General features: G+C 51.7%; 7 protein-coding genes and 1 non-coding gene across 8 annotated transcripts in view; 2 read left to right on the forward strand and 6 right to left on the reverse strand.

Annotated features, from left to right (window-relative positions):
• The window catches only part of LOC128274907 (glycerol-3-phosphate dehydrogenase, mitochondrial), a 281,955-nt gene extending 276,623 nt beyond the window's left edge, over positions 1-5,332 (reverse strand). The window contains exons 1-6 of the mRNA XM_053013249.1: positions 5,124-5,332; positions 3,217-3,351; positions 2,883-3,149; positions 2,709-2,821; positions 1,086-2,649; positions 749-1,011 (exon numbers count right to left, since the gene is read on the reverse strand). Coding sequence (XP_052869209.1) covers positions 877-1,011; positions 1,086-2,649; positions 2,709-2,821; positions 2,883-3,149; positions 3,217-3,321 — 2,184 coding nt within the window. The 5' untranslated portion in view covers positions 3,322-3,351; positions 5,124-5,332 and the 3' untranslated portion in view covers positions 749-876. The remainder of the gene's footprint in view (positions 1-748; positions 1,012-1,085; positions 2,650-2,708; positions 2,822-2,882; positions 3,150-3,216; positions 3,352-5,123) is intronic.
• A 2,120-nt stretch (positions 5,333-7,452) lies between these two features.
• Trnae-uuc (transfer RNA glutamic acid (anticodon UUC)) lies at positions 7,453-7,522 on the forward strand. Its single transcript has one exon. It is a non-coding gene; the product is annotated as a tRNA-Glu (tRNA).
• Positions 7,523-7,984: 462 nt separating this feature from the next.
• Positions 7,985-9,183, reverse strand: LOC128273074 (lipid droplet-associated hydrolase). Its single transcript, XM_053010989.1, has 2 exons — positions 8,888-9,183; positions 7,985-8,820 (listed from the first exon to the last, which is right to left on the reverse strand). Exons 1-2 carry the CDS (start codon positions 9,084-9,086, stop codon positions 8,093-8,095), a joined length of 927 nt encoding a protein of 308 aa, XP_052866949.1. The 5' UTR covers positions 9,087-9,183; the 3' UTR covers positions 7,985-8,092.
• Positions 9,184-9,321: 138 nt separating this feature from the next.
• On the forward strand, positions 9,322-12,664 carry LOC128272090 (histone acetyltransferase KAT2A). The gene is made up of 7 exons (XM_053009823.1): positions 9,322-9,544; positions 9,609-10,054; positions 10,119-10,931; positions 10,990-11,270; positions 11,329-11,779; positions 11,843-11,935; positions 12,013-12,664. Exons 1-7 carry the CDS (start codon positions 9,404-9,406, stop codon positions 12,077-12,079), a joined length of 2,292 nt encoding a protein of 763 aa, XP_052865783.1. The 5' UTR covers positions 9,322-9,403; the 3' UTR covers positions 12,080-12,664.
• Positions 12,665-13,478: 814 nt separating this feature from the next.
• LOC128274795 (glutamate receptor ionotropic, delta-1-like) lies at positions 13,479-15,497 on the reverse strand. The gene is given in 5 exon segments (XM_053013103.1): positions 13,479-13,985; positions 14,058-14,683; positions 14,753-14,826; positions 14,828-15,044; positions 15,107-15,497. Coding segments are annotated over 5 exon segments (1,815 nt in total).
• Positions 15,498-15,749: 252 nt separating this feature from the next.
• LOC128274798 (general odorant-binding protein 72-like) lies at positions 15,750-16,919 on the reverse strand. The gene is made up of 4 exons (XM_053013109.1): positions 16,851-16,919; positions 16,615-16,782; positions 16,429-16,540; positions 15,750-16,347 (listed from the first exon to the last, which is right to left on the reverse strand). The coding sequence occupies exons 1-4, from the start codon at positions 16,917-16,919 to the stop codon at positions 16,262-16,264; spliced, it is 435 nt and encodes a 144-aa protein (XP_052869069.1). The 3' UTR covers positions 15,750-16,261.
• A 373-nt stretch (positions 16,920-17,292) lies between these two features.
• On the reverse strand, positions 17,293-19,207 carry LOC128273274 (glycosylated lysosomal membrane protein-like). The gene is made up of 4 exons (XM_053011210.1): positions 19,052-19,207; positions 18,661-18,924; positions 18,416-18,577; positions 17,293-18,197 (listed from the first exon to the last, which is right to left on the reverse strand). The coding sequence occupies exons 1-4, from the start codon at positions 19,163-19,165 to the stop codon at positions 17,508-17,510; spliced, it is 1,230 nt and encodes a 409-aa protein (XP_052867170.1). The 5' UTR covers positions 19,166-19,207; the 3' UTR covers positions 17,293-17,507.
• Positions 19,208-19,960: 753 nt separating this feature from the next.
• On the reverse strand, positions 19,961-26,064 carry LOC128274804 (5'-3' exoribonuclease 1). The gene is made up of 9 exons (XM_053013116.1): positions 25,990-26,064; positions 25,312-25,752; positions 24,650-25,237; positions 24,348-24,577; positions 23,620-24,277; positions 23,276-23,550; positions 23,057-23,207; positions 20,095-22,992; positions 19,961-20,029 (listed from the first exon to the last, which is right to left on the reverse strand). Exons 1-9 carry the CDS (start codon positions 26,062-26,064, stop codon positions 19,961-19,963), a joined length of 5,385 nt encoding a protein of 1,794 aa, XP_052869076.1.
• Between the last annotated feature and the right edge of the window lie 381 nt (positions 26,065-26,445).

The following is a 26,445-nucleotide window of genomic DNA, read 5'->3' on the forward strand; positions in this document are numbered from 1 at the left end:
ATGGTTTGCAACGCGTTTCGCGGTGGTACAAAAGCATTGAAAAAAGGTCATAAGTAAGTATCTCAGTTACCTATTTGCTTTGCTAAGCAATACATCAATCCGCCGATGATCCTTAAAGTGATGGTGCTTTGGTTTAGAGGACAATAAATATCATGCTATATTCGTGGTTCTCCTCTGTTCGGTGGATGTTCTATTTGTTGGAGCCGTTTCTTTGTAAATTTTTGTACGACTTATCAGCAAGAGGAGCTTGGTAAGTTTACGTTAACGCGCATAGGCACAGGCGAAATGATAAATACAAACATACAAAGTTAAGAGCAATGGAACGAACTTACAACAACTATTTACAACATTATTAACATAAAATTTTTTTTGCGTTCCAGCTTTCTCTGCAATAGTTATAAACGGTTGCCTTTCAATTTGAAGTACAAATAAGTGGCCACCGCTGTACGGGACAGGCAACATTTTAACGTGCACTCGCCGGGCTCGTCAGCGCCTGCGGAGGGCAGCGCGAGCGGCATAAGTGACGTTCGACAGGATCGTGCCCTCGACAAGAGGGACACGATCGGGGAAAGTTTCACATTCCACGGGTGCATGCTTTAGTTTTAGGAGGACGACTGTCCTTGAGGGGTGATCATTCGGACACGCATAGAGTTAAGTTTACTTCCGGGGACTAGTGATCGCTGCAAACGGAAAGAGAAAGAAAGGGGGAGAACCCCGTTAGTGTTACCCCACGGGCGGTTGGCATTACCTCTTGTGCGGGGTGGGGTTAAAGCTTGGCACGGCTTCATGGGCCATAGAGGATCGATTGGTCAGCAGAGCAACGGACTCTGCTAATCGATCCTGCTGTGCCGATGCCGGATGTGCCGATGGTGTGAATTATAGGCCACCTCCGGAGCGGTCGACGGTGATTTGCTTTTTCAGGCGCTCCTGCTCCTTGCGGATTTCCTCCTGCTCGGCCACCGCCGCGAATATCGAGTGCGACACGGTCCCGGACTTGATGGCGGACATCATCTAGAAATGAAGCACGGAAATCGGAGGTGAAACGTTGTTCGCGACCACAGTCCGTCCCCGAGGACCGCTCTCACCTGTAGATACTCATCCAGCTCGACCTGTCCGTTCATGTTGGTGTCGATCTCCTTCAGGATGTCGTGCAGCTCCTCGCCGCTCACCTCCGCGTCGCCGAACGATTTCATCGCGCGCTTAATGTCGGTGATCGACACGTAGCCCTTCTTTTCCTTGTCGATCGTCTCGAAGCGCTTCACGTACATGGTAACCTCCTCCTTGGACAGGTTGATCGGCACCTTCTCCTTGAGCGTCCGGTTCGCCTGGTGGCCCATCTGGGTCTGCAGGAAGTGCTCGCACGACTTCACCTGGCGCTCCTTCTCGTCCTTGGACCACTTCAGCTCCTCCCCCATGATGTCGGCGATCTGGGGCAGCGCTTCCAGTGCGGCCTGAACGTTCAGGAAGGACAAACGCAGGCGGCGCGAAATCATGTCCACGCAGTTGCACGCGTACTCGCGGATACCGTACCGCACCTCGGCGTCGATGTACGGGAACTCCGGGTGCAGCTTCTTGCCGATGATGGGCCACCGCTTGCCGGTGAGCGTGGCCAGCTTGGCGACGGCGAACGCGCGGTCCCCGTACGAGATGGCCAGATGCTTGGCCACCTCGACCTCCAGCCCCAAGTCCTGCACCAGCCGGATGTACATGGTCGGCGTCCAGCCCTGGGCGCCCTCGATCCACAGCCCGTCGGTGACGCAGCCGCGTTCCGGCTTCAGGCCGCACGCCTTGATCGCCGCGTCGAGCGTGTGCTCGGCCATCGCACGGTACGTCGTCCACTTGCCGCCGGCGATCGTGACCAGCTTCGAGTCGCTCACGTGCACGATGTGGTTGCGGGCCAGCGACTGGGTGTCGCCCTTGTTTGGGTCGGACACAAGCGGCCGGATGCCGCTCCACGCCGACAGCACGTCACCCCGGCGCACGTCCACGTCCTTGTTCAGGTAGTTTTTGATCTCGCTCAGGATGAACTGAATCTCGTCCTCGGTCGGCGTTGGCGTACGGGTCACGTCGCACGGCGAGTCGGTCGTACCGGCGATCGTACCGTTCAGCCACGGCAGGAAGAAGATCACCCGCCCGTCCGACGTGTCCGGATCGAGCAGGCCCATCTGCTGCGGGCTGTAGTAGCCCGGCAGCACGATGTGGACACCCGAGCTGGGGCAGCAGATTTCCTTCACCGTCGGATTGTCCATCTTGCGGATCCCGTCCGTGAACGGACCGGTCGCGTTGATGATGCACTTCGCCTTGATCGTCCACTCCTTCTTGCTAATGTTGTCGCGCACCTTCGCCCCGCACAGCACGTCCTTGCCGGTCGCATCGTCCCGCTTCTTCAGCAGCTCCAGCACCTCCACGTGGTTAGTGATCGAGGCACCGTGTCGTGCGGCGGTCAGGGCGATTGCCAGGTTCATGCGGGCGTCATCCTGCTGCCCGTCGTAGTACACGATCGCTCCCCGCAGCTTGTCGCCGCGCAACATCGGGAACAGCTCGAGCGCATCGTCCCGCGACAGATAGTACGAGCTTTTCACGTTGCGATCGCCGGCCACGAAATCGTACGCCTTGATGCCGACCCAGAAATACGGTATCTGCCACCAGCTGCGAATGTGAAGCGTTAGTTTTGTGGTTCGTTCACCGAACAGCCCCGTTTGACTCACGTGTAAACTGGCAGCATGATTGGCAGCGGGCGAGTGAGATGAGGCGCCGATCGCAGCATCGAGGCCCGCTCGTGCAAAGCTTCCTTCACCATCCGGTATTGCTCGATATCCAACTAGAACGGGCGAAACGAAGCATTACAGATACTGCGCGTGCCACTGCGGAGTTGGCATTACCCCGAGGATGGCTTTCTGCAGGTACCGCACGCCACCGTGGATTAGTTTGGTCGAGCGCGACGAGGTACCGCTCGCGAAGTCGTCCGCCTCGACCAGGGCCGTCTTTAGGCCGCGCGTCACTGAGTCCAGGGCGCAGCCCGCTCCGGTGGCGCCACCGCCAATGATCAGCACGTCGTACTCTTCGCCACTCTGCAGTGCGCGGATCTGTTCCGATCGGGACGGCAACGTACGCTTACGCCGGATACGCTGCATTTCCTCCATTTGCACCTAAAAAAAAGGGAGGAACGTAATTAGCCAGCGAGTCCGACAGTAGCGAGTCCAAGCTCCACCTTACCTGGTACTGTGCGCCATCTTTGGCCTGCAGGGCATAGGTGGACAGGGCGGCACCGATCGCGATACCGGCGGCCGTTACGCCAAACTTGCGGAATCTCGAAGCCATCGGAACCGATGATTAGCGATCCGGTGTGAACTGAGGAGGGCCAGAAGGAAGAGATTAAAGAGATACAGATAAACACACGTACACACGTCGGGTCGATCTTCGCAAATCTTCGTAAACGGGTTTTTAACCAAAAAGCGCGACAATAACAAAAGTAAGCTCCGACCCGCGAAATATGTTCTTCAGACACCGGAATCGATCAGCTGTCCGAAAAGTACGCTCAGCGCAGCACTGACCTACATAATAACACGCACACACACACACACACGCCATGCACTGCACACGTGCCATAGAACCAGTCCAAATGCGCGACACGCGTGCGCTGACCGCGATGATAAGATCGTCGAGATGGTGGCGCAAAAATGCCTTCTGCGCGAGTGGAACGCAAACAACAAACGCGAACAATGTTTGTACTTGAACTTCAATGTCACCACCCCTCCAGTTCCAGGGGGCCACTGGGTTGCACGCCAATCAAAAGTGATTCCCCACCAGCGGGTGAGCATATCGTTCCGGATGACATCACACACGGGGTTGTAAAGTTTGATTGCAACCAACTGGCACGACCCTGGCGAGATATGTGTGACGCCCGACGACGATAGGCACCTTCTCCATTGATCTCGGGAAAGTTGTCACCTTTAAACGGAAGTCGTGTGCCAACAAACATCACCTGATAAACGCGACGTGTCGAGGGCTTCTCCAGCCATCCGGCTAGAAGCTGACCGCGGCAGCTAGAGGTCGAATGTAGGTCAACAGCAAACCGTACATTGCATTGTTTGAACCGATTCGGTCTCGCCTTTGTCGGGCAAACTGTTCGAACGTAAACATTAACGGTTCGCGCATAACCGGTTCCGCGTGTGTATGACAGTGGGGACGAAACAATCGCCCTTAAAATCCAAGTCACCATGGGCTAAACTCACACAGACCATCATTAGACCCAGCAGGCCATTTAAAAAATGACATCATCTTTTTGCCAAGCCTCACACCGTGTGATTCATCCAGCGTGATTCCGCCGGTTGCGAATGTGACGACGATCGACCTCGAGCGGGACGCGATCACAAACAATCCAGCATGGCATCCTTCGACCGACCGGTCGTAGTCACGTGATTCCATGACCGATTCGGGCGGGTAATGGAACCTCTGGTATCTGCTCGTGACCAAAAACTAACGGCACCCAACCCGAACGGAGATCTTTCTCGCCGTGGTGTCGATCGGCGGAAAAATCGTTTGTAAAATTGGCCACTTAATGGCGTAGACCCTGCGGCCGGCAGACGTTTGAATTCTTTTCTATTAATAAGTGCTCGTAGGTGCGTTGATCGCTCGGCAGGGAGGCAGGCAGGCACGCCAGGAGTGGGTTGCGCCGTGTAACTCGAAAGGGATTGAGGATTATGTAAACGATTAAGAGACACTGCCAAAGGATCGGTGTATTTTTCGTCTGGCCCCACTCAACCGGGGCCCCAACTGTTGGACAAAGGAACCGCAGGAAGCGGTAGCGGTAACCGGCGGCACTTTCCGTTGGAGGACTTTCCGTTCTACAGGGTTTAAATTTATATCACCATCGATCACAAGCACCTGATTTAACGCGGATACGAATGACCGTTACATAAGACGACCACTAGGTCGGCCCAATCGGACACATTACTTGTAGAACGTAGAGATCTGAAGAGGTTTCATTCACTGAAGCAACACTGAAGAAACGCTTCGCGCACTGTCTCCAGCAATTGTAGAGGCCACAGGCACAAACGGAACGGTACACGCGCGACTACTTAAGCACACGGTCAAGGCACACGTTCGCCGTTTTGCTATACCTTGTTTGTAGACTAAACACGATGACAAGTCAGTCAAAACCAGACCAGAGACCCCTCTGCTTGTCTCCGTGCGTCGTTCGTCTTCCAGCGGTGATCGAGAGCGAACCCCCTTCTTGATTGTGTGGCGAGGCCACTACTGCACAATCCGCACAGCACTCGCAGAGGGCGTGTAGTAGCGATCGACACTCTAGTCGGTGGGCGAACGGAGAACGACTGACCGAGTCGGTCCTTTACCGGGTGCCCGCCCGCTCGGCTCGAGAGAACTTCGCGAGGCCCCTGTCATCTACACCCCTTCCAACAACTATCGGCGTCGCGGAATTGGCGTTCGGTTTGGGCGAGCGCCCGCCAGACACACCGAGAACCGAGCAGAGCCCCATTATATCATACTGAGCGGGCGTCCATCCGATCGCCGCGGTGTTGCAGCTGATCCGGTGCCAGTGTCAGGGTGGGACAGGTGGGACCTACTATAAATACGCGACCACACGCGAAGGGGGGGCCAGCTTGTAACTGAGGAAGAGCAGATTGCACTTCTCGTAAACTACGCCGCGCACCGGTGCCGATCGTGCACTGGGGCCGTGGTGCAGGCGAAGCACAGCAGCATGCAACGTGTAACACTAGACCACACACCTTCGGTACTCTGGTAATTAAAAACACAGATTATGGCATTTTTGCTCACTCAAGTTTCAAACATCTAGTTTGACCTTTCAAGGATCAATGAAGCGGGATATGAGCAAAAATAAACCGGCTGAGGGTAGTTTTGGAAAGTCCCCGAAAATGTACCGAAATAAACACACTCTCCCTGGTCAGGCGATGCACAGAGCCCTCGACGGATCGTATCTGCAGCGGAGTTGCATTCCAGCTACAGCGTGGAACAGGAACTCGGCGCACGTGTTCGGTTGTGCAATATCGCCAATTGCCACTTGCGATAGTTTTATCGATAAGCGGACTGTGCTGTGGTTGCAACATGTGTTTACGTTGTTTGTTTACTCTGTTGACACACACACACGGCCAACGGTGTACGATTTGTCGAGTGTCTAGTTCCGTGCCGTGTTCGGGTTTTTCGTTTCATTTTTAAACTGTGTCACTTCCTGCTAAGTGGGGAGTGCCCATGGGATGACAAAACAGAAAGAGTGAACCTTCAACCTGGAACGATTGTAATTGATAAACCCTTTGCCTCACCGAACGATGCCACTCCTCGGTGGGCTTCCTAATCGAACAAGGAGCATCATTTTGCATTGACCATTCGCAGGATGAAATAAAAAACAAATTGGCTGCTGAAACAATATTTACACGCGCCGTGGAGGTGATGTTTGCCTTCTCATCTTACGCTAAGGGGTGCGAAATTGATATGGAGGTGACAAGTCGAGCCGAATGGGTCGGAAAACACTATTAACCGTGGCGCGTGTGCGCCATGCGTTGGATTTTCCACTCCCGCGGTACGAAAATAGAATGGAAAATTGGGACCGACCAGATAAACTCCCGACAACACGGCGCAAAATATCATGATAGCGATGAAAAATGTATCGTCCACAATTTGGATCGTGGCACGAGGGGACGCATGAGGGAATTACCTATCGGGGTCGGTGCTGGTTCTGGTGGGATGGTTACAAAACACCACCCAGGAAGGTCGTTGGGTGGAAACTGTCACGGACCACGAATTGGTGCGCTTTTCTCGCACGATTGACGGTTGTAGCAATGGTTCAATTCACAATCGCACTTGCACTTTCGCTAATGATTCGCTACCTGAGTACAAACTATTCACAGCTCAAGCCATTACTGATAACATCAGGTTTGGTTGTTGTCCGTACCAGTGTCGATGACAGGCGTTCAATGAGACTTTTCTGTCTGACTTTTCCGACCACACTGGGCACCCCTCCGATGAACCCGCGGCCGGATGAACACCAACGAAAATACATTTTCTCATTTTCACTGGCGGGAAATGGGTTGAACGCGCCTGGTGGTGATTATTTTTTTACCATTCTGCTAGCATAATCATTAGGCTTCACTCCTCAATAGATCTGATATTTAGGAGCAGATTAAAGGACATAAAAATTGACGAAACGGGTTCCGATGTTCGTCAAATAGTCAAATAAGAACATATGCGAAAGATTTGAAATGGCTCTATGCGCACTTGTTTCTCTTTAATCATCGGGTCTGTAACCATCCCATATGCCCCCTTATTATGAAACTCTAACGTTCACTCGATCATTCATTTTGAGTTCATTTTGCTATAGCTGTCACTTTCTGTCTTCTCTCTTGCTGTATTTTGCTTTCTCCCTTACTGTGTTCACTCTAACGTTCGAGTACTCAATTAGAGAATGATAATCGGGCCTATGGTCTAGTGGCTAGGATATCTGGCTTTCACCCAGAAGGCCCGGGTTCGATTCCCGGTATGGGAAAACTTTTTTCTTTGATTTTGTATGATCCTTTTCATGTTAAATTAACGTTTGCAGGAAAACTACTTAATTCGATATATTATTCACCAGTTTTTGACTAAACGTACAAGTTTGTACGATTAAACGCGTAATGAAGGCAGTTAAATGAACTGTAAGGAATCGTTAGCGTACTTCATGGTGATAGAATTGCAAATATACATTCATTTAACCACAGCGCATGCCTGAAACATGTTCAATACTCATCTCAGTAGCCTCATCTTTACCATCCTGTGCCAGCCATATGTTTTCCGTTATCAGTAAACATACACAAGTTTGTTGTTAACGCTATAGCAGCAGGAAGAAGATAGGAAGAAAAACCAAGTTTTCCCTCCAAAGAAAAGGCTTACGAAAACAATGCTTTACACAGCACAGCAGTTGTGATTTCTTTCCGTAATGTTTAATGCATTTTAAAATGAAGCCTAGCCGGCGACAATAGTTCAGCTATTATTACCTTTACCACATATAGAACTAAATCACACCATATCTACCAGTAGGAATACCATGGAATGAGGATTTGTCATTCAGCAGAGCTCGTTAGGCACGATATTTCAAGATCCACTCACCAACAGCAAAGCCCATCGGGGCCGCCGAACGCAACACAAACGCATGTCTGTAGTTCCGGGTGCAGAGTTCAGCATCGACCCCTGGAATGCGTTCTTTGAGCTCGTGATAGTATTTAACCGGCACCCAGCCATCGGTTGTGCCATAGTACAGTTTAATGCGGTGCTTGTTGCTAGAGAGCGTGTCTACGTCGAGCTCCTTCACTTTGTGCATCTCATCCATCGCGAGGAACCATATCTTGTCGATCACATCGGGATTGGTGTACTTAAGACCAGTTCCCAGAAAATACTTCGGAATGCCATCGATCAGGAAATACAGATACACCATCCACGTGCGCACGAACAGCGGCAGCATCGCAAACATACGATAGAACCACTGCCAAACGCACCACACCGGATTAATCAACCGTGCCACGATGAAGCCATTTTTCGTGTTCACCATCCGCTCGAGCGTGGGAAAGAGGAAGTAACACTGCTGAACCCGTTCGCTGATGTCCGGCACTTTCAGCAACTCCAGTGCCATGTACGCTCCGATGGAATGGCCGATTAGGTGTATTTTGACGTCCTCAGGAACGTACTTGCGGATGAATTCTATTTTGTGCTGCAGCTGCCCTTTGAGGTTGTAGAGATGCTCGTTCCCCTTCAGCGGGGGCATGGGCTTCTTGTAAGGACTATCGTCCGCTTCGTCGTGGCCGGCGTGACCTATGAAAGGCAAACAAAGTTAGCACACATTTGAAAACCATCAGCTGGAGTGGAAAGTTTGTCGTACCAATGACCCACACTGGAAGTTCCTTATTCAAACATTCGTACACCGTGGAAAGGAACTTCGTGTAAAAGCCCGGCAATCCGGGATTGCCGGTTATGCACAGCACGATTTCCTTCTGATCTCCGAGCGATTCCTCGATCCACTTGCCCCACGTTAAGATGTGCGTTGGCACTTTCGCCACAACCGGATACGATTCTTGCATGTTTGATGCTGCAGTGGGACGGATGCGTTTCGCGAATTCGTAAAACTACGCCAATTTCAAAAGAAACATCAATCGAAATGTATTACGAAAGAAACCAAATCTGCTTCACACACGAAACGTCATAACAAACGTTGACTCGGCAAGGTATGTACAAGCAATGCGCGAGCTCTGTGAACCTTGGGCAAGCTCTTCCGAAACGTCAAATACATGTTCTAAAAGCAGCACCGTCCAAAACAAATGATAGAGTGTTTTCGTTCGTCAATAATACGGTCGTCGGAACGAACCTCAGCCATTCGAACAGACCGAACGATTGCGGAATGAGTGAAAACTCCACCAATCACAACGGAGAAGTGAAGCAAGAAAATGCCGACTCAAACCAGAGCGGTGGCCAAAGCAACGGGTCGCAGGAGAAGACTCGCTCGGACAGCATCGAGCGCATCATGCAGCGCAAGCAACGGGTAAACAAGTCGCTGCTGCTGGAGTTTTGACGGCCGCTTTCATGTTGGTCCCTTCCGTTTGCAGGTGTATCGGTTGCCGCGAAAGCAGAAGCTAACGAAGCTGTCCATGTACTCGTCGTGCCAGGGAACGGAGTGCCGCTGCACCGGGTGGAAAACGCCCGAGGAGTACCGCCACAAGGATGTGGAGGTGGACTACTCGCCGGATTTCGGCGAAGAGTGTCGCAATCCAAACTGCAAGCACAGTCTGGAGACACACATCCGCCATCTGGGGGACATAAGCGAGGAGCAGATGAACGAGCTGCTCGGGGCCATCGTGGACGTCGAGAACCTGTACATGAGCATGCTGCGCGAACCCGACACGGACACGAAGAAGGTTTACGCGTATCTGTTTCGCCTGTTACGCCAGTGCATCCTGTCGCGGACTCAGGCCGTCATCCGGGGACCGCTGGGCGATCCACCGTTCGAACAACCCTCGATTTCCAAAGCCGTCACTAACTTCGTGCTCTACAAGTAAGCGATTGCCGGGTGGATGCGATGGCGAAGGGGAATGATTTAATGATGTGCAAACTTTCAGATACGGTCACTTGCACCAGTCCGAACTGGATTCGATGACGGAAGTGGCCAAGACGTTCCTGCACTGCCTGAACCACTGGAACTTTGAAGCTCCGGGCGCACGGAGCGATCTCGTCAATCAGGAAGATGTTTCGAACTACAAGATTAACTACACTCGCTGGCTCGTTTTCTGCCACGTGCCGGCGTTCTGTGGCTCGTTGCGCCACTTCGAGACATCGGTCGTGTTCGGCAGGACGCTCCTGAAAGCTGTCTATCAGTACGTCTACCAGCAGCTGCTGGCGAAGTGCAAAACGGAGCGTGATCGGATGCCACCGGAAAAGCGCATCATGCTCACTCAGCTCCCGAAGTTTCTCGAAGCCCTCAAACAGGAGGTGGTGAACGAGGATTCACCGATCTGGTCCGCCAACTTTAAGCCCTCCACTTCGCTGGTACTGCACAAAAGCAAACGGCAGCACGGTGACGGTTCGTGTACGTCGGCGGGCTCGAAAAAGTTTGCCGGAGATGCAAAGCGCTACAAGAAGGAATCGGACTGTGAAGACTTGAGCGACGATGTGGTGGCGCGGGCACTGAAGCGCATCAACGACTCAAACTACGCCAGCCGAGCGGAGGTCGTCTTTCCGCCGAACGCACCGCGCGACGAAGCGGCCAAGGCCGAGGAGAACCGACGTGAGATTGAGTTTCACGTCGTCGGCAATTCGCTCACCAAGGCGGTCGAGAAAAAGTCGATGCTATGGCTGCTCGGGCTCCACAGTGTGTTTGCGCATCAACTGCCCGGCATGCCACGGGAGTACATCAGTCAGCTAGTGTTCGACCCGTACGTGCGACACATGCGAACGGCGATGACTTTGTTTATAATATACTTCCATTCGTAGGAAACACAAAACGTTGGCACTCATCAAGGAAGGGCGCCCGATCGGTGGTATCTGTTTCCGGACATTTGTCACGCAAGGCTTCACGGAGATCGTGTTCTGCGCGGTGACCAGCAGCGAGCAGGTCAAGGGCTATGGGACGCATTTGATGAACCACCTGAAGGACTACAGTACCCAGCGGGGCATCAAACACTTTCTCACCTATGCGGACGAATTTGCGATCGGGTACTTCAAGAAGCAGGGTTTCTCCAAGGACATCAAAGTGGCACGCCCAGTATACGCCGGTAAGTGTACCTGCCCTGGGTGGACTGGGTTAATCTCACTCATATCGCGAATCTGCAGGATTTATCAAGGAGTACGAGGGCGCGACGCTGATGCACTGCGAGTTGCACCCGAGCTTGATCTACACGCAGTTCAGTTCGGTTATACGGAAGCAAAAGGAAATCGTAAAGGAGCTGATTACGCAGCGCCAGCAGGAAGTGCAGAAGGTGCACGCGGGTCTGACCTGTTTCAAGGAAGGTGTCCGAAGCATACCGATCGAGTCGATACCGGGCCTTCGGGAAGTTGGGTGGCGGCCACTGTTTCGTGCCCAGCGAACCGCACGCCCGCTGGAAGAGTCGGCCGATCCGGACAAGTTGGCCAACGCGTTGGGTGGGGTGCTATTGACCGTGCGACAGCATACGGCTGCTTGGCCGTTCCTGAAGCCGGTAAACCAAGCCGAAGTGCCAGACTACTACGATCACATCAAGTACCCGATGGATCTCAAAACAATGACGGAGCGACTGAAAAATAAGTAAGTGAAGCGAAGCGGATAAATAACAACGGCAGAACTAACCTCCGCCCTGTATTGGTACAGATATTACGTTACGAGACGTTTGTTCATGGCTGATATGGCACGAATCTTCACAAACTGCCGCCTGTACAATTCTCCCGAGACGGAATACTATCGGTAAGCAGCGGAGCAGAAGGCAGCAGCTTTGGTATCATAATACTATATCATTTCAAATTTGCGGCCACAACTTACAGCTGCGCCAACACGCTTGAGCGGTACTTTCAAACCAAAATGAAGGAGATCGGTCTGTGGGACAAATGATGTCCGCTCACGAAGCACGATCGGCCGCATCATCCTACAGACGTCGACAACGACGACGAAGACGACGGGGACACAAGAAACGCCGGCAGCAAAACGCCAGTCGTGGTCGGTGAGCATCGGAAAACGTATAAAAAGGCGTACTACCACGCGTACGGTAACATTTACAGTACCGCCGATGGGAAGGCGAGCTACGGTAGGAAAAGCGTTCCGGTCGGAGGAGTTCGCAATGCGAACGTCACCGCGGCAGCGAACCTTTCCGGCCCGAATTCGAGGGAAGAGACTTCTAAACAATCTTCCGTTGGATTGGAAGCCGAATTTGGACAAGCCAACAAGGATTCGTAAGAAGTGTTTGTGTATAGCGAGTAGGTAAATTATTGCGAGCTTGCCAAGATTCACGATTTACGTACTCTAAGCCACGGAATATGTCATCAAATTGAACCATGATATGCTTGCTGTTCACAAAATTATAAGCTAAACAACTAAAACTAAATTCTAAAGTAAACTGCGTCACCCATATTTGTCTCAATATGTTCCGCAAATACAAACAGGTTAATAACAATGGAAATAAAGTTGCAGAAAATACTGTATTATTACGTAGAAAAAAAAAGTTTTTGTATTACAATACGATAATTTTAGTATCGTTTTGAAACTAACTCCGATCAACTTGAGTTCTTGTTTTTAGCTTAACTATTTTAGTAGCAAACCTGAAAAGTATGACTAAGCCCCGACTGTGCGAATTTCGTCTGGGGCCTTGCTAGCGACTGATGATTGGCAAAACGGTGTCCAACCACTTTGGTTTCATTTCTAATAGACCATCATTAATACACGCCAATGAACAGCCAAATGAAGCCATCAGCGAGGGAAAGCAACGACGATATAATTACTGCTTTGGAAGCTATAATCAATTCAATCACGTTTCCGATCACTCAAAACTGCGATGAAGTGTAAATTTGAACGATTATATGATTCCCCGTAACGATGCGAAATTAAGCTGACATTGGCCATTAGAGCTGCGGGTAAGAGAGGGTTTTAAACCACTGCGGAATCATCGGAAACCTTTCAGTTTCACCAGCACAGCACAAGAACATTACGAATCCTAAAAACGCTGAGAAAGGAACCTTCCTCGTAAGCGATGTAGTGCTAAGTGCTCATAATCTTTCACAGGAAGATGTTTTCGTCGATCAAGTTGGTAATTGCAGTGGGCATCGCCATTTGGCTGGTGGGTTTTCCGCAGTATGAATGTGTAAGTATGTGACAGAATGATTATGGATAGAGCGTGGGATTGTTTGGGTCAAACAAGTACGTTTGTCCAGAAGATATAACTCGTATTAAGCGTTGCACAAAAACACTCTACCCAGCCAATATAATAGACTGTCCAGAAAAGGAACTCTTTTGCCAATTACGTCAAACGCTCTCTCAAACGACGGGTCACCTTAGTGCCACACAGTTCCACAAGGAAAACCAAGCCGGCGAACAGCAATCCATAGCCCAAAATAAAAAACGCACCGAGAAAATGGCCGATCTCGAGGGGAGCAGCGTCCCCGTCGTGAAGATGCTGACGTGCGTTCGCGATGTTGCGGAACACTTCCGTCGGAAGGTAGCGGATGGCGGTTGTTGTTCCCCAGTGATACGAGATGCCAGACTGCTGCACGCGCAGTATATAGTCGTTCAGTAGGGCCCGCAGCGGGTTGGTTTTCGTGCTGAGGGCGGCGCAATGTTGAAAGTAAACATCATCTAACAGTATTTGATAGACGGTGGAGGTCCCGCGGTCGAGAAAGTCGTTCGGAGCAAAGTTTCCATGCTGTGTCTGTTCAACAATGAACCCGGTTTTGGCCTTTTGCGCATGGAGCTTTGTTTCCGCCGGTGATGCCACTCTGTAGCTGGAGACGACTTTCTTTAAGTTGGGCTGTCCGTGGAAATGAAGAGATTGAGGCATTGTTAGTTCCTCTTGCATTTTTCTCCGGCATGTTTTACTCACCTCCGTGGCGTTGATTATTGCCTCCACACCGTAAGGCGTTGGTCCGTACCATATCATTCCACTGGCCGCAAATTCGACCACAGTGTCGATGGACCTTTCGTATTGTGGCACGGTCATGACGCCCGCCAGCCCAGCGCTGTAACAGTTGCTAACCATAAATCCTGCTAGTAGAAGCGAGGCAAAGAGCACCACGCAAGCCAACAGGTCAGTACGGATCGGTCCGGATTGGGCCACAAAAAAGCCGACCATCATTAATACAGCTTCACTTAGTGTTAGCTTCTCCGACGCTGCTCTATCTCCGTCGATGACTACCAGCAAACGGTGCCGAAGATGACCTACGTACCAGGTCGCAACAATACCCATCACGAACGTGCCCAGTACGGCCGCCCAGAGCGGTCCAGAGAACGATAGGAAAGGGGTACGCCAGAAGGGAAGTACGTGCGGTTTGGGCACCAGTACTGTAACTCCCGAGCGGCTGATGCTCGCCGTGTATTCACTGAAGTTATAAGGCTGCAGCCAGTGATAGATAGCTGCCACCGCGAGGTCCGAACGGCGCTCGGCAACACTGCCTAGCAAACCGTTTCCGGTTCCATTCGGGTATACGTTTCCCCATTCGTCTTCATCCTCTAGAACAGAAGAGAGAGTCCAGTTTTTTGAATGACGAACTGTCCTCCACATAACATCGAAGCCCTTACCGGTATAGACCAGGAGGCTACAGTTCCGTTTTTGGCAGAAGGACACGACTAACTGCAGCTCGGTGCCATCTAGCCAAATAGAACATAGCCATACGCATCACATATCCCTGCAGATCGCTCGATTTGTCGGGGAAAAAGTCGACACTTTTCCAATCATTCCAATCAACCTCGATAGGCCGCAGGACCATGCTGTAAGCTTCCAGTACACCGACGAACGTAGTTTCGGTGCTGTACAGACTTATGGGTCGCTCGTCCCCAGTTTCGTAGACGATGATGAGCACGTTGAGGATTTCTTGAAAATGAGTTTAAAATAGTGGACGTGATGCATGTACTTCGATTACCTCCGAAACGTACCACGAAACGCTTCATGTTGAACAATCATCTCCAGCATGTCCCGGCGATTCTCATAGGTTAGTAACAGAATCACACTTTTGTCCATTGATCGCTGACTGGCAATGTCGTGCACTGGAATGTACCGCTCCAGAAATTTCCCAATGCCCGCCTCGTCCACTACGAAAGCTTGGCATCCGGCTTCGATGGCAAGCTGAAAAGTGTCTCCCGAATGTAGAGCGTCTGCAGACAGCAGTATTCGTCCCACCTCCACGCCACTGAGGAAGTCGTTTCCGATGGAGCAAAAGCTGTAGTAATGCGCGTAGTACTTCAGGATAATAAACCGTAACAGTACACCAATCGAGGGAACAGAGCCGAGGTCCTCCGGCACGGTAAGGCTCGTGGTTAAACTCATCGTAGAGACCTTCGCACTGACCAGGAAAAAATTGCACTGGCGTACATTTGGATCCTTCTCTGTTTGTTTTATATGATTTTGTTTGCACGATGATCTATTGTAGTTTCGCAAATGTGCATTTTTATTGCCATCATTATCCTTGTTGTCATCATTATCCTGCGAAAGGGTGGTCTAGCGCTGCATGAATATATGTATTGCGGACTTTTGCATCGACGCTACGCACAGAATCATCAATATTCAGGTCCGGTCTGGTAGTCATACTCGAAGGATGCGCTACAAAAACCTGGCAGCAGCTCGCAGAGTTACTAATTTAGGTGAATAATTTGTGGTTGTGAATGTGGAAGCTTAGTTTTCTCAATGTAACCTCAAATTTCCTACGGACCTTCGGTAGACCATTGCAATATTGCATGAGAAACTATTGCCTTGATCATTGATTGATCATTGTTAATTCAACGGCCTTAGACGAGTGCTTTCCTTGCATGGAGTGTTACTCCAATTATCTGAAATGTGCCTTCCCCCCTGATCTGTCTTCGCGTCATGGTCCATTACTGGACTTTGGAGTATGGAATGAACAGACAATTTGTTTGACGCCCAATTTTCAAAATACGGATCTCGGTATAGCGCGTTATCTGATTACTAGTTTTGGTGCAACTATTTTGTTTTTATTTTAAATTCAAAGCAATAGTTTTTACACGCCAAACAAGTACACGATTGATTGATCCATGTGTAGCCTATTATTATTTACTAATATTTCTATCTGGACTTTACGCGAAGAAATATTTCGGATTGGTTTTGTGTAGACACTGCAGCAGTGCGTAAGCCGCATCACAGTGATTTTTAATGCCTGCCGCTGTTTACGAAAAACCAACGAAAATGTCGAAAAATATTCATCATATTAGAGCAAATATTAGCAAGTTTCCATTTTGCTTACCCGCATCCCGACAAAGATCGAACGCTCTGACCGTTGGTTCGGCGATCTCCGAGGGCACCAACAGCTCGATCTGCTTGATGGCATTGTCGGCCTGAACTTTTCCTTTCTTTATCTACCGGCGAGTGTGGTCCACAGAAACAGATAAAACACGTGCATTCAACCTAGCAAAAATAAACTGTCGCTTACCGCTTGCATCATTTCTAGCACACAGTTCGCGTAGCATTTCAGGTCCTTCACATCCGGGAACTCGCCGCGTCCGAGACCGTCGATCAGATCCACGCTGGCTTTATGCTTTCCCACGCACACCGAACGCATCATTGCACTCGTCTTTGCCATTTGATCGATGGACGATTTCTATTCGCGGATTATTACCGAGTACGTCAATCGGCGGCCCTCTGTCCACCTAACGCCCAATTACTTACACCAACCGTACCACCAATTAGTAGAGCGATGGTCAGCAGGCCAATCCATCGGCAAACCGGTGATGACATAGTCCAATCAGCCATGCGGGTGATGAATTGCAGGTTGTCGGATGCTCAGACAGCGACGCCACAGGTCGAACAATGTCTCAATCGCAATGAGAGCCCAGTTTTATAACGACCAGAGGCTGAGTCTTCGATGCAAATCACTCCGGAAGATGCTGATTGCAAACGCTTCAATTACAATGCTGCTGGTGTGGCAAAAGAGGAAATGGTGTCAGCGACTTTGTTTGCATTGAGCCCGCTTCCACGCATTTGCGTATTATTACACCTTTTGGGTTGGTATCCCAACCCTCTAATCAGTCGCACCGATCCGAAGCCCCACAGGCAGCGGGATGGTGGTTAATCGATGTTTTTGCTACAAAACTATACCATTTTATTTACTTAACATTTCTTTTGTATAATTATTATACTATCTTGGTGTAGGGTACGAATACAATCCGACTAACAAACGGTGTACCGGGTTAAACGTTACGCCAGTGTGCGTTTATGTCATTCCCATGGAGCCCCAACAGGGACCCACACAGTGGAAACAGAGAGAAAACAGAGACAGTGAAAGAGATCCATTGGCCACAGCCGTGTTCGAGAAGCCGTGTCCCCTCAAAGCCTTTCCTGGTGGAACGGCCCCCGATTACGAAGCTTCCTGGTGCAAACGAGGATGACGCTTGTGACGAGCACCACGAGCGGAATGCCGATACCAATGCCGGCCACGATCAGCACGAATGCGGACAGCTCCTCGACCGGAGGCAATCCGTACCCGACCTGGAACGTCATGGTGGTGTAGTTGGTTTTACGATAGAACCCATCCTCGCTGACGCCGAACGAAATGTTCATGCCCTGCACCACCAGCTTGGCCCCATCCAGTTCCGCTCCGAAGATTGCGTAAGCTAAGGTGGTATTGAGGACGGAAGCTGGCGATTCAATCTTGGCCGGTTGACTTTGTCGAGTTTCGGTCGATGTGGCCACGTCCCGTTCCGGGTGCGTGTACGAGACCGGTCGATAATCGATGTACCCGCCGGCCGAGAAGGTAAACGCTCCCGGTGATAGTACGTCCACGATCTCGAAAATCCCGGGCGTGTGTTCATCGTCCAGTGTTTTCCGTTTGGTCACCTCGAATGCGGAATCGACAACGATTTGCTCGGACACGACAAAGAGCAGTTCGATGGCAAACCGCGGGTTGACGAACCGGTTCGTAATGTTGTTGAAAACGATATCGATTTGGGTTGCGTTCGATGAGTGCAGCAGATGGGGAAAGTCCATGCCGTGGTCCTTCGTTGAGTATGCGTTCAGCTACGGCCAAAGAAGATAAAAACAATACTTTTCTTGAGTCCGCTCTTGAGTCACCTTGAAGCCGACTACATTAAAGTGAGAAAGCATGGTGCATAGCAGCGGCTTGGGTGGCCTATTTCTATCGACCATTAGTATGCAAATGGCCTGAGTAATTGCTTAGCGCAAGGAATCGATACGCGCGATTCGGCCACCCTTGTTCCCCATTGTTCATTTCTCACCTTGAACAGGAAATCGTCGCCTGCATTGATTGCCAACATAACGTCCCGCTCGTTGGACCACAGCAAGCTACGATTCCAGGTGAAGTTGTGTGGATCGTATACGAACACGTTCGAGCCCGCATCCAGCATTGCTCGGTCATCGGCGTCGTCGTACTGGAAAATCTACACGGGAAAGTTCGAATACGTTCCGGATTTGACGATACGACACTACCATTGACTACTACGACTACGACTAATCATCTTACGCGATTGATAACAGCCATAAACGTATACTGGGGCGGTTTGCTGAACTGCACCGATCCCGGTTTACTGTCCATCAGGCTGGTCCAGTTGATGTGCAATCCGACATCCTTGCCGGTGAGCGCCACCAAGATAGTTGGTTTGCCGGTAAAATCCCACACATAGTGAAGCGTGTCGGTAGCCGACTCGGCCGAAATGTGCACCAGAGTGATATCGGAGTCGTTGCGGCACACAAAGTCCGGACATTCGGGGTTCAGGATGGTTGTAAGCTGGGCGAGGGGCGAGGTTGAGAGGAAAAGGAAGCCGGTATTAGTTGTGCAGTTTTTTGGTACACATGCTAATCAATCGCTTTCGCCTCGCATCGCTCATGATGACGCAAATAGCATAACGCCCTACTTTTCGTTGCAGTTTACTGGAATCATCACAAAGAGCGTCCGGGGTTAAGGACAGCAGCACCGTTATCACCAACCCAGCAAATATTCGCAACGCTGTAGTTCTATCGACACCCATCGTTCAGGATTTCACGGCCGCGTATCTTAAATCAGCCTTAGGCTCGGTTTAACGCATTAAAATTATAAATATATTCGGGACGCAGGAAAGCCACAATCTGTTTCGCTATAAAGGCACTGAAGAGTTTTGCAGAATTGTGACGACAGAATCTTCCTTCTCTGCGGCTGTCACAATGTTTGTTGTGAATTCGCTATCGCGCAACAGCGTTCTCTGGTGGGCAGTACTCGAAGCTTGAATATTTAAAATTATTGTTTCCCCCCCAACAGGAAAATGATGATCTTGCACGTCTTGATGGAAAACATTTTCTTATTCACATAATGCGCGGAAAAGAGAGAAGCTACCGCTGTGCAGAAAAGAGATAATAGCTAACTCTTCACGCGGAGAGATTAAGATCATAGCAAGCGCGGCTGCGACAGTTGAGCTCAGTAGGTTTCGAACATCCGCTAGCGATAGTTGAGAAGAGGGAAGGAGCTATTTGATGTAAGTTCGCAACGAAATAATTTACTTCGCACGGAATAACTTACTAATACCGAATATTTAAACAAAATTGAGCAGTTTAAAGCTGCTCATAGCACGCTGTTTAGAACGGTGCCTTCAATCTTTTTCAGACTCGCTACAAAGGGATTTGTTTCGCGACACACAAAATACAGAAAAATATATGTGTATCACTTTTATTTGGGTGAAGGATCGTTATAAGAATGTAGTCAACTGACGATCCCACAGTTACAGCGTCTGGTGTAACATCCAATTCATAATCGTATTCATTGTAAGGTCTTCGTGCTTGGGGGGGAACGCTTAAACACTGGGAACCGAACCGAACCGTGCTGCGATACGCTTCTTGCTTCTTGGCGGTGTGGCCTCGCTCTGCAAAAAAAAGGGCCATTAGGATTTCCGCACGATTTTAGCACCTACCACCGCTTCCGCATTACCTTTTTATCCACAGCGACTTGGAGTGCAGCAACATTCTCCGGCGTAACTGCCCCCTTCGGAACGTTTTGCTGTTCGTCGGCTGGTTTCGGCTGGTTTTCTGCCAATGGCACTTTCGACACCTCATCGGAATCGACCTTGCAGTCGTCGGTGTGCTTTTGTGCATTTTCCACCAAAACCGTGATGAAAGCTTTGTCCACTTTCTGCTTAGTCTTTTTGACCGCCTTCCGACGGCGTGCACTAGTCTGTTCAATCGCACCCTTCTCGAACCATTCCGGATCGTCCAGCTCGTCCGAATCCGCGTCGTCCGTGCTGTTGTTGTCCCAGTCATCCTGCTCTTCCGAACTTAGCTCGTTCGAATGTAGCTCGTCCGACTCAAGCTCTTCCGAATCCTGGCCGTCCGAATCCAGCTCGCCTAAAACCTGCTCATTCGCAGCGACATGAGCCACACCCCCATTGGTGAGTTGTTCACCTTCCCGCCTTCGTCCCGTTTCCGATTCTGCCATCGTCGTTCGTGGCTTCGGAGGGTTCGTCGTGGCCACGGCGGCACTACTGCTCGCAGAGTTTGCCGCAGCGCTATTTGTATTTGCCGTGGTCGTGGTTCGATTTTTAGCATTCTTTTTCATTGCCTGTAGCGGCACGAATGCCCCATTGCCGGCCGGGTTGTTACGGTTGTAGCTAAGATTTTGCGGACCAATAGGCCCCCGGTTGGTGAGCGGCGCGTTCGGAGCTGACAATGTGCCGGCGGTTACGATGGTTGACGCGGTCGATGGTCCACTTTCGACAGCGGCATACGGTGCCAACGGTGGTGGTGGCATTTGCTGCCATATGGGTAACTGGGGCGGTGCATAGTTCGGTCGTCCAACGAAAGCGGACACATTATCGGGCCTGTGTGACATGAAAAACGGTTGCTTTTGCATCGGCAGTGGCCCGTAGTACTGCTGCTGTTGCGGTACGAAGCCCGGGAAAACTGGTGGCCGTATTTGCATCGGGGCCGGAGGACGGACGAAGAATGGGTTCCGCTGCTGCTGGTGTCCCTGGTGCACCGGTGCAGCATTGCCAAACGGAAACGGAAGCATCTTTACGTCGGGCACACTGTTCGGCGGAGGACCGTTAAAGCCACTGCCGGCGGCGGCCGACGCATTTCTGGGCGTATGGCGGGGATGCGTATTGTTTCCCGTCACGGATGCACCGCGACTGGTGTCCGCTTTCTGCCACTGAATCGGTGGCTTCGGGAGACTGGTCGGAGCCGGCAGCTGAAGCGGTTTCGAATCGCCGCCGGCACTGGCGGCCGATCCTTCGGGAATGCGTAGCATCTTTTTCAGCATTCCCGTCATACTGTCGCCGCTCCAGTTGTCTGGCTGCGGCTTCGGAGACTTGGCATTACCGTCGGCGGCACCGGGCGGTTGCGAAATTACTTTCGCAATGGTCCGTATGTCGCTCTCATCGAACGCGCTGTTGCTGGACGCGTCCTTGAGTTTATTCCAGAACCGTTCGAATTCACTCTTTCTGAGCTGATGTTCCTCCGACATTGGCCCTTGACCGGCGTTGGACGCTGCTGGTTCGGCTTTGCCACTCTTACACTGATCCGCCTGTTGCGGTCCGTCCGGTCGACCCGCAGTTACCCTAGCTGCGCTTCTCGGGTTGGTGGTCCCCTTGCTGTCCCCATTTCGCTTGCCAATGCGTTCGCTGACACGCTGCTGGATTGATTCGGTGGTCGCGATCGTTTTCTGTTCCCACGCGGGCATGAGTGGTACAGTGGTGATGGAGGTGGCGGCGACGGCGGCCGCGATGGCATCCACTTTCACCTTCTTTCGGTTCCCGTTTGAGGCACGACCGTAGGAAATGTTCAGTAACACCCCCTGCGCTAATCGCTGTACCCGCCCCTCAGTGGCGGACAAATTGTACACATTGACCCCCTTAGGGAACGGTTCGTCGAACAGGACCTCAAAGCACGTATCCTGCTGGCCGATGGCTTCCCGGCGCACCGGATTCGGATCGGACACTCGGTGAATGCCGATGATGGTACCCCGCTGACCGACCGGTACGTCTTCCGTGTCCTGTACGACCACGACGCGATCCAGCAGCTCGAAGACGGCCTTCGGATCGAGAGTTTTCGCCTTCCGCATACCGGGCCGCAGCAGATCCTTCGGGTGCACCAGCATTGTGCGAACCTTTTGGTTCTTCTCCTTCGCACCGTACCCATCGATGACCTGCACCAGCTGCTCGATGGCCTTCGGTTCCAGCAGATCGATGCCACAGCAGCGACGCTCGGCGTTCGTGTGCTCCTGCGCCTTCAACCATTCCTCGACCTGCTTCAACTTGCCCTCGTTGCCCTCCCCGAACAGGTCGGTCTCGAAGTGCACCTTGGTGCGGCCGGCCATCTCCAGCTTTTCGAACAGCTCCGGAAACTGGGCATCGTAGCTCTGCAGCAGGCTGATGGTGCGGTCAGAGAACAGCCACATTCGGTTCGCCCGCCTACAGTAGCCGACCGCGGCCTCGTCTTTCGCCATCATTCGCAGGCGCAAACCGATGTTGACGGTTTTCTCGTCCTCTACGTTCAGCGACCGGTGACCACCGTGCGCCACCTGAATGGTGCCCACCAGCTGCAGCAGCACGCCAATCGATACACCCAGCATGGCGGCCGTGTCATTGACCGTGCGGTAGCTATGTTGCGACTGTTTGTGCATCTGAAACACGGACCGCAGATCGGGCTCGTCGTGCACCAGAAAGTGACCCTTGATGTACCCGTTGCTGCCGGAAATGTCGGCCACCTCACCCATGCTACCGTAGCTCTCGGTGGCGCGCAGGAAGATGGTGCTTTGGAGCGGAAACATATCGACGGTGTCCAGGAACGGTTTCTGCTTTTTCATCACATCGTTCACGCGACGCACGACGCACTGAAACCAAAAAAAGGGCAGCCACTTTTAACCGGTGACGGCTTAAAAAAAATCACACACTAACCTGCGCGGGAAACGCGACGTCGATCGGGTTCCACAATCGTTTCAGCACGAAGCGATTGGCGTCTTTCAGCACGTATTCGGTCCCGACGCACGTTTTCACGTGCACCAGCTGTTTGATCGGACCCACGTTCAGCGCAAGCCGATTGTCGTTACTGTGTCGAGAAAGCGAGAAAGAAGTGAGAACCTTTGGGGAAAAGTGGCCCCCTTATACCGGACTTACTGCTCCGTAATCGATTTGCACCACATGCCAAACGTTCCTTCGGCGGTCTTGGTCAGCTCGCTGTCCGGTTCGTACGTGTACGATTTATCCGACACTCGCACAACCTTCGCCTCCATCAGATGGGGCCAGCTAATGTAAACGACTTGGTCGAGCAGCTGCTTCGCCAGTTCCGCCGTGTCCGGTAGCTGGACAGCTGCACTGTCCAAGCAAACGACCATGCTCTCGTTTTTGCTGGCAAAATTGAAAATCTTCACGTGCAGTTCCTTCAGTTTGCCCTGAGGAATGAAGAAGAGGAGTGACAGATAGAACAACGCAGATGGGGCTGGCCTTTTTTCGGGACCCACGTAATGCGGCAGGTGCTTGAAGGTAGGAAACCCTTTGGCATAACCATCGAGGATTGCGCCGGACGAGGGTCCGAGCACGAGTCGGTTCTCGGCCACCCGCAGATCGTCGCGGTAGATGTCGCTCCGTTGCACCGGCAGCGCGTCAATCCGTGCAAACCCGTGCTTGGCCTCGAGCGGACCATGCTGTCGGGCATCGTACCGATACGCCACCATCGGTCCGTGCACGTTCCGCTGCTTCTCTTCGTCGGTCAAGAACGCGTCGCGCGGGTCCATGGCCGCCAGCAATCGCTTCTCGTCGATGAACGGTATAAGCACGACCGCCTCCCAGGACTGCTGCTTCCCGTTCATATCGGTCGCAAACTCGGGTGGATAGAAGTCATACACCGGACTGTTCGGGTCAGTCATTAGCTGATGGTAGGCCGCGGGCAGGTGGCTCCTGCTCGCTGCCGGCAGCACACTCAGCAACTGCTGGAAGGGCAGGAATGGAATGGCCAGCTCGTACACCAGCTTTAGGTGCGCAAAGTTGTCCACATCACTGATGAACGGTGCGTAGTGGTGCGGGTAGTACCAGGACCAGGACACCACACCACGGTAGTAATAGTGGAGCGTCCACTGTAGCGCCCGGATGTAGCACTCCGCTTGTTCCGCTCGAACGTCCCTGAACATAGGACAGAGAGGCAGTGAATTAAAAGTGTTCCCACCCATGATCGCGGCGGACGATCACTTACTCATTAAAATCCGGATATCCCATCTTCGTCATGTAATAGTTACGCTTGTAACTTTGAAACTCCTTTTCGAACAGCTCCGGATCGTTTTCAATGTCGCCCACGGTTACCAGCGGTGCGTCGTCGTCGTCCTCGTCCTCGGAGCCGAGCATTTCGGAGGACATTATCAGCGCCATCAGGTCTTTATCGCTCGAACCAATAATCTCTTCTGCCGTTACATCGAATGCTTCCAACTGAAACGAGAAGCGGACAGAGGAAGAAATAAGGGAATAGCTGGCTTCGGAAACGCCAATTCCGTCGCTTACATTGTTGCTGCCGGACTTTCCCTCCAAGTACTTGAGATCGGTGTAACGATCGAGAAACACCTCGCGATCGAACGCGGCCAACCGCCGCATCAGCAGCTGCAACCGTGGCAAGTTAAGGATGCCGCCCTCGTTGATGTACCCGTCCATCTTGGGCAGCACGTCCATGTACGCCCGATACAGCGTGGGCAGCGCGTTCTCGTTAATGTGCAGGTGCGGCAGGTGCGGGATGAAATCGTTGCCCACCAGGTACCCCAGCAGCACCCAATCGTCGATCAGCTTGTGGATGTCGAACGCGAACGATAGCTTGTCGCGCACGCTCGCAAACTCGAGCTCCAGGTACTCGGACATCAGCGTGAGGTGTAGCAGATAGAAGCGGATGTCCTTCAGGACCGTCGTTTTCTTGTCATTCTTGCCGAACTTCACCTCCTCCCGGAGCAGCGAAAAGAAGCGCTCGTGCGTGCACAGCCCCAGCATGATCAGATCGGCGTCCAGCCCGTACAGACAGTGGCGCGTGTTGGCGCAAAAGTCCGGCTGAGCTTTGGCGTGTCGAATGTACTCCATGATTTTGTGTTCCCCTTCACCGGGTGTCTGCAAAAGTCACACGGGGTTACGACACGTCGGATGACCACCGATAAACACCGCGAGTGAGCTCGCTACCTTACCTCGTGACCGCTCAGAATCACGTTACAACCCTTCCACAGGACGTCCGTCGCGATCTTAACCTGGATAAAGTGTTCGAGCGCCCTCTGCAGGCGCACCATGAACGCCGTCCCGGGTGTGATGCAGTTCGAGTCGAACCGTTCCTCCTCCGGGATCGTTTCACCCTTCGCGATCGCCGCCTTCAGCTGCTCCTGCGCTTCGAACGCCGAACGGAAGCGGCGACCGCGCTGCTGGTTCATTTTGGCGCGCGGCGCCACACCATCGACCGCGATGAAAAACACTTTCTGCGGGCGTATCAGCTTGAACAGATATTCCACGTAATGGAATATGCCCTCGAAAATCATCTCCTCCGATATCCGGTACGTGACGTCCGCATCGTTGGGATGTGAACAGTTGTGTATGATGCCGTTCATATCGAGGTACAGATTGTCGAACTCGGGCACCTGGTAGAAAGGATAAATTTAGTCATTTAGTCAATTCCCGATACCTTCGGGATAGAGCGTGGGGCCAACGACTCCGGGCCGTAAAAGCACACCGTTTCAAAGCAACAGAGATTAGAACGACATAAGAGACAATCTCTGGCCACGACCGCTCGGTGGTTGCAGGTGGTTAGGAAAAAAAAACGTTTGGCAGCTGGCGTCCATTGTTGTTTGCTGGCGGCCGTGTGTGTGCAAACTCACCTGGTTCTCCCGCAGCAACTCGCTCAAGCATGGGTAACGCTCGCTGATGTAGCGAAAGAACTTTGGTACACCCATCGTAACAGATTGTTTGTGGTTTCAACCGTACACTCAAGCAAGTTGGTTCTGTGCGAACGATGCACACAAAACACCAAATGTACGAACAGTTGGTTTGATAGCAAAAACCTATTTTCGCTCCGCTTTTCTGTTGATGGTTTCCGTTTTATTTTCACTGTCACAGTCCACTGACAGTTTGGAGATCGCGCGTGTGGTGAAATGTTTCACGGTATGGTGAAATTAAGCGCATGTCTTCAGTTTCGTGGCGGATGTGTGTTTTTAAATTACTTAAACTAGGTGCAAACCAGCCAGACTCATTTGCTTGCTTTGGGCCATCATAATATAGAAGGGTTTTCTGAATAAGAAATGTTTTTCATTAGCAGAGTCAGTCAGATGGCGGAC

Source organism: Anopheles cruzii, chromosome 3, assembly GCF_943734635.1.
Source record: "Anopheles cruzii chromosome 3, idAnoCruzAS_RS32_06, whole genome shotgun sequence".
NCBI lineage: Eukaryota > Metazoa > Arthropoda > Insecta > Diptera > Culicidae > Anopheles > Anopheles cruzii.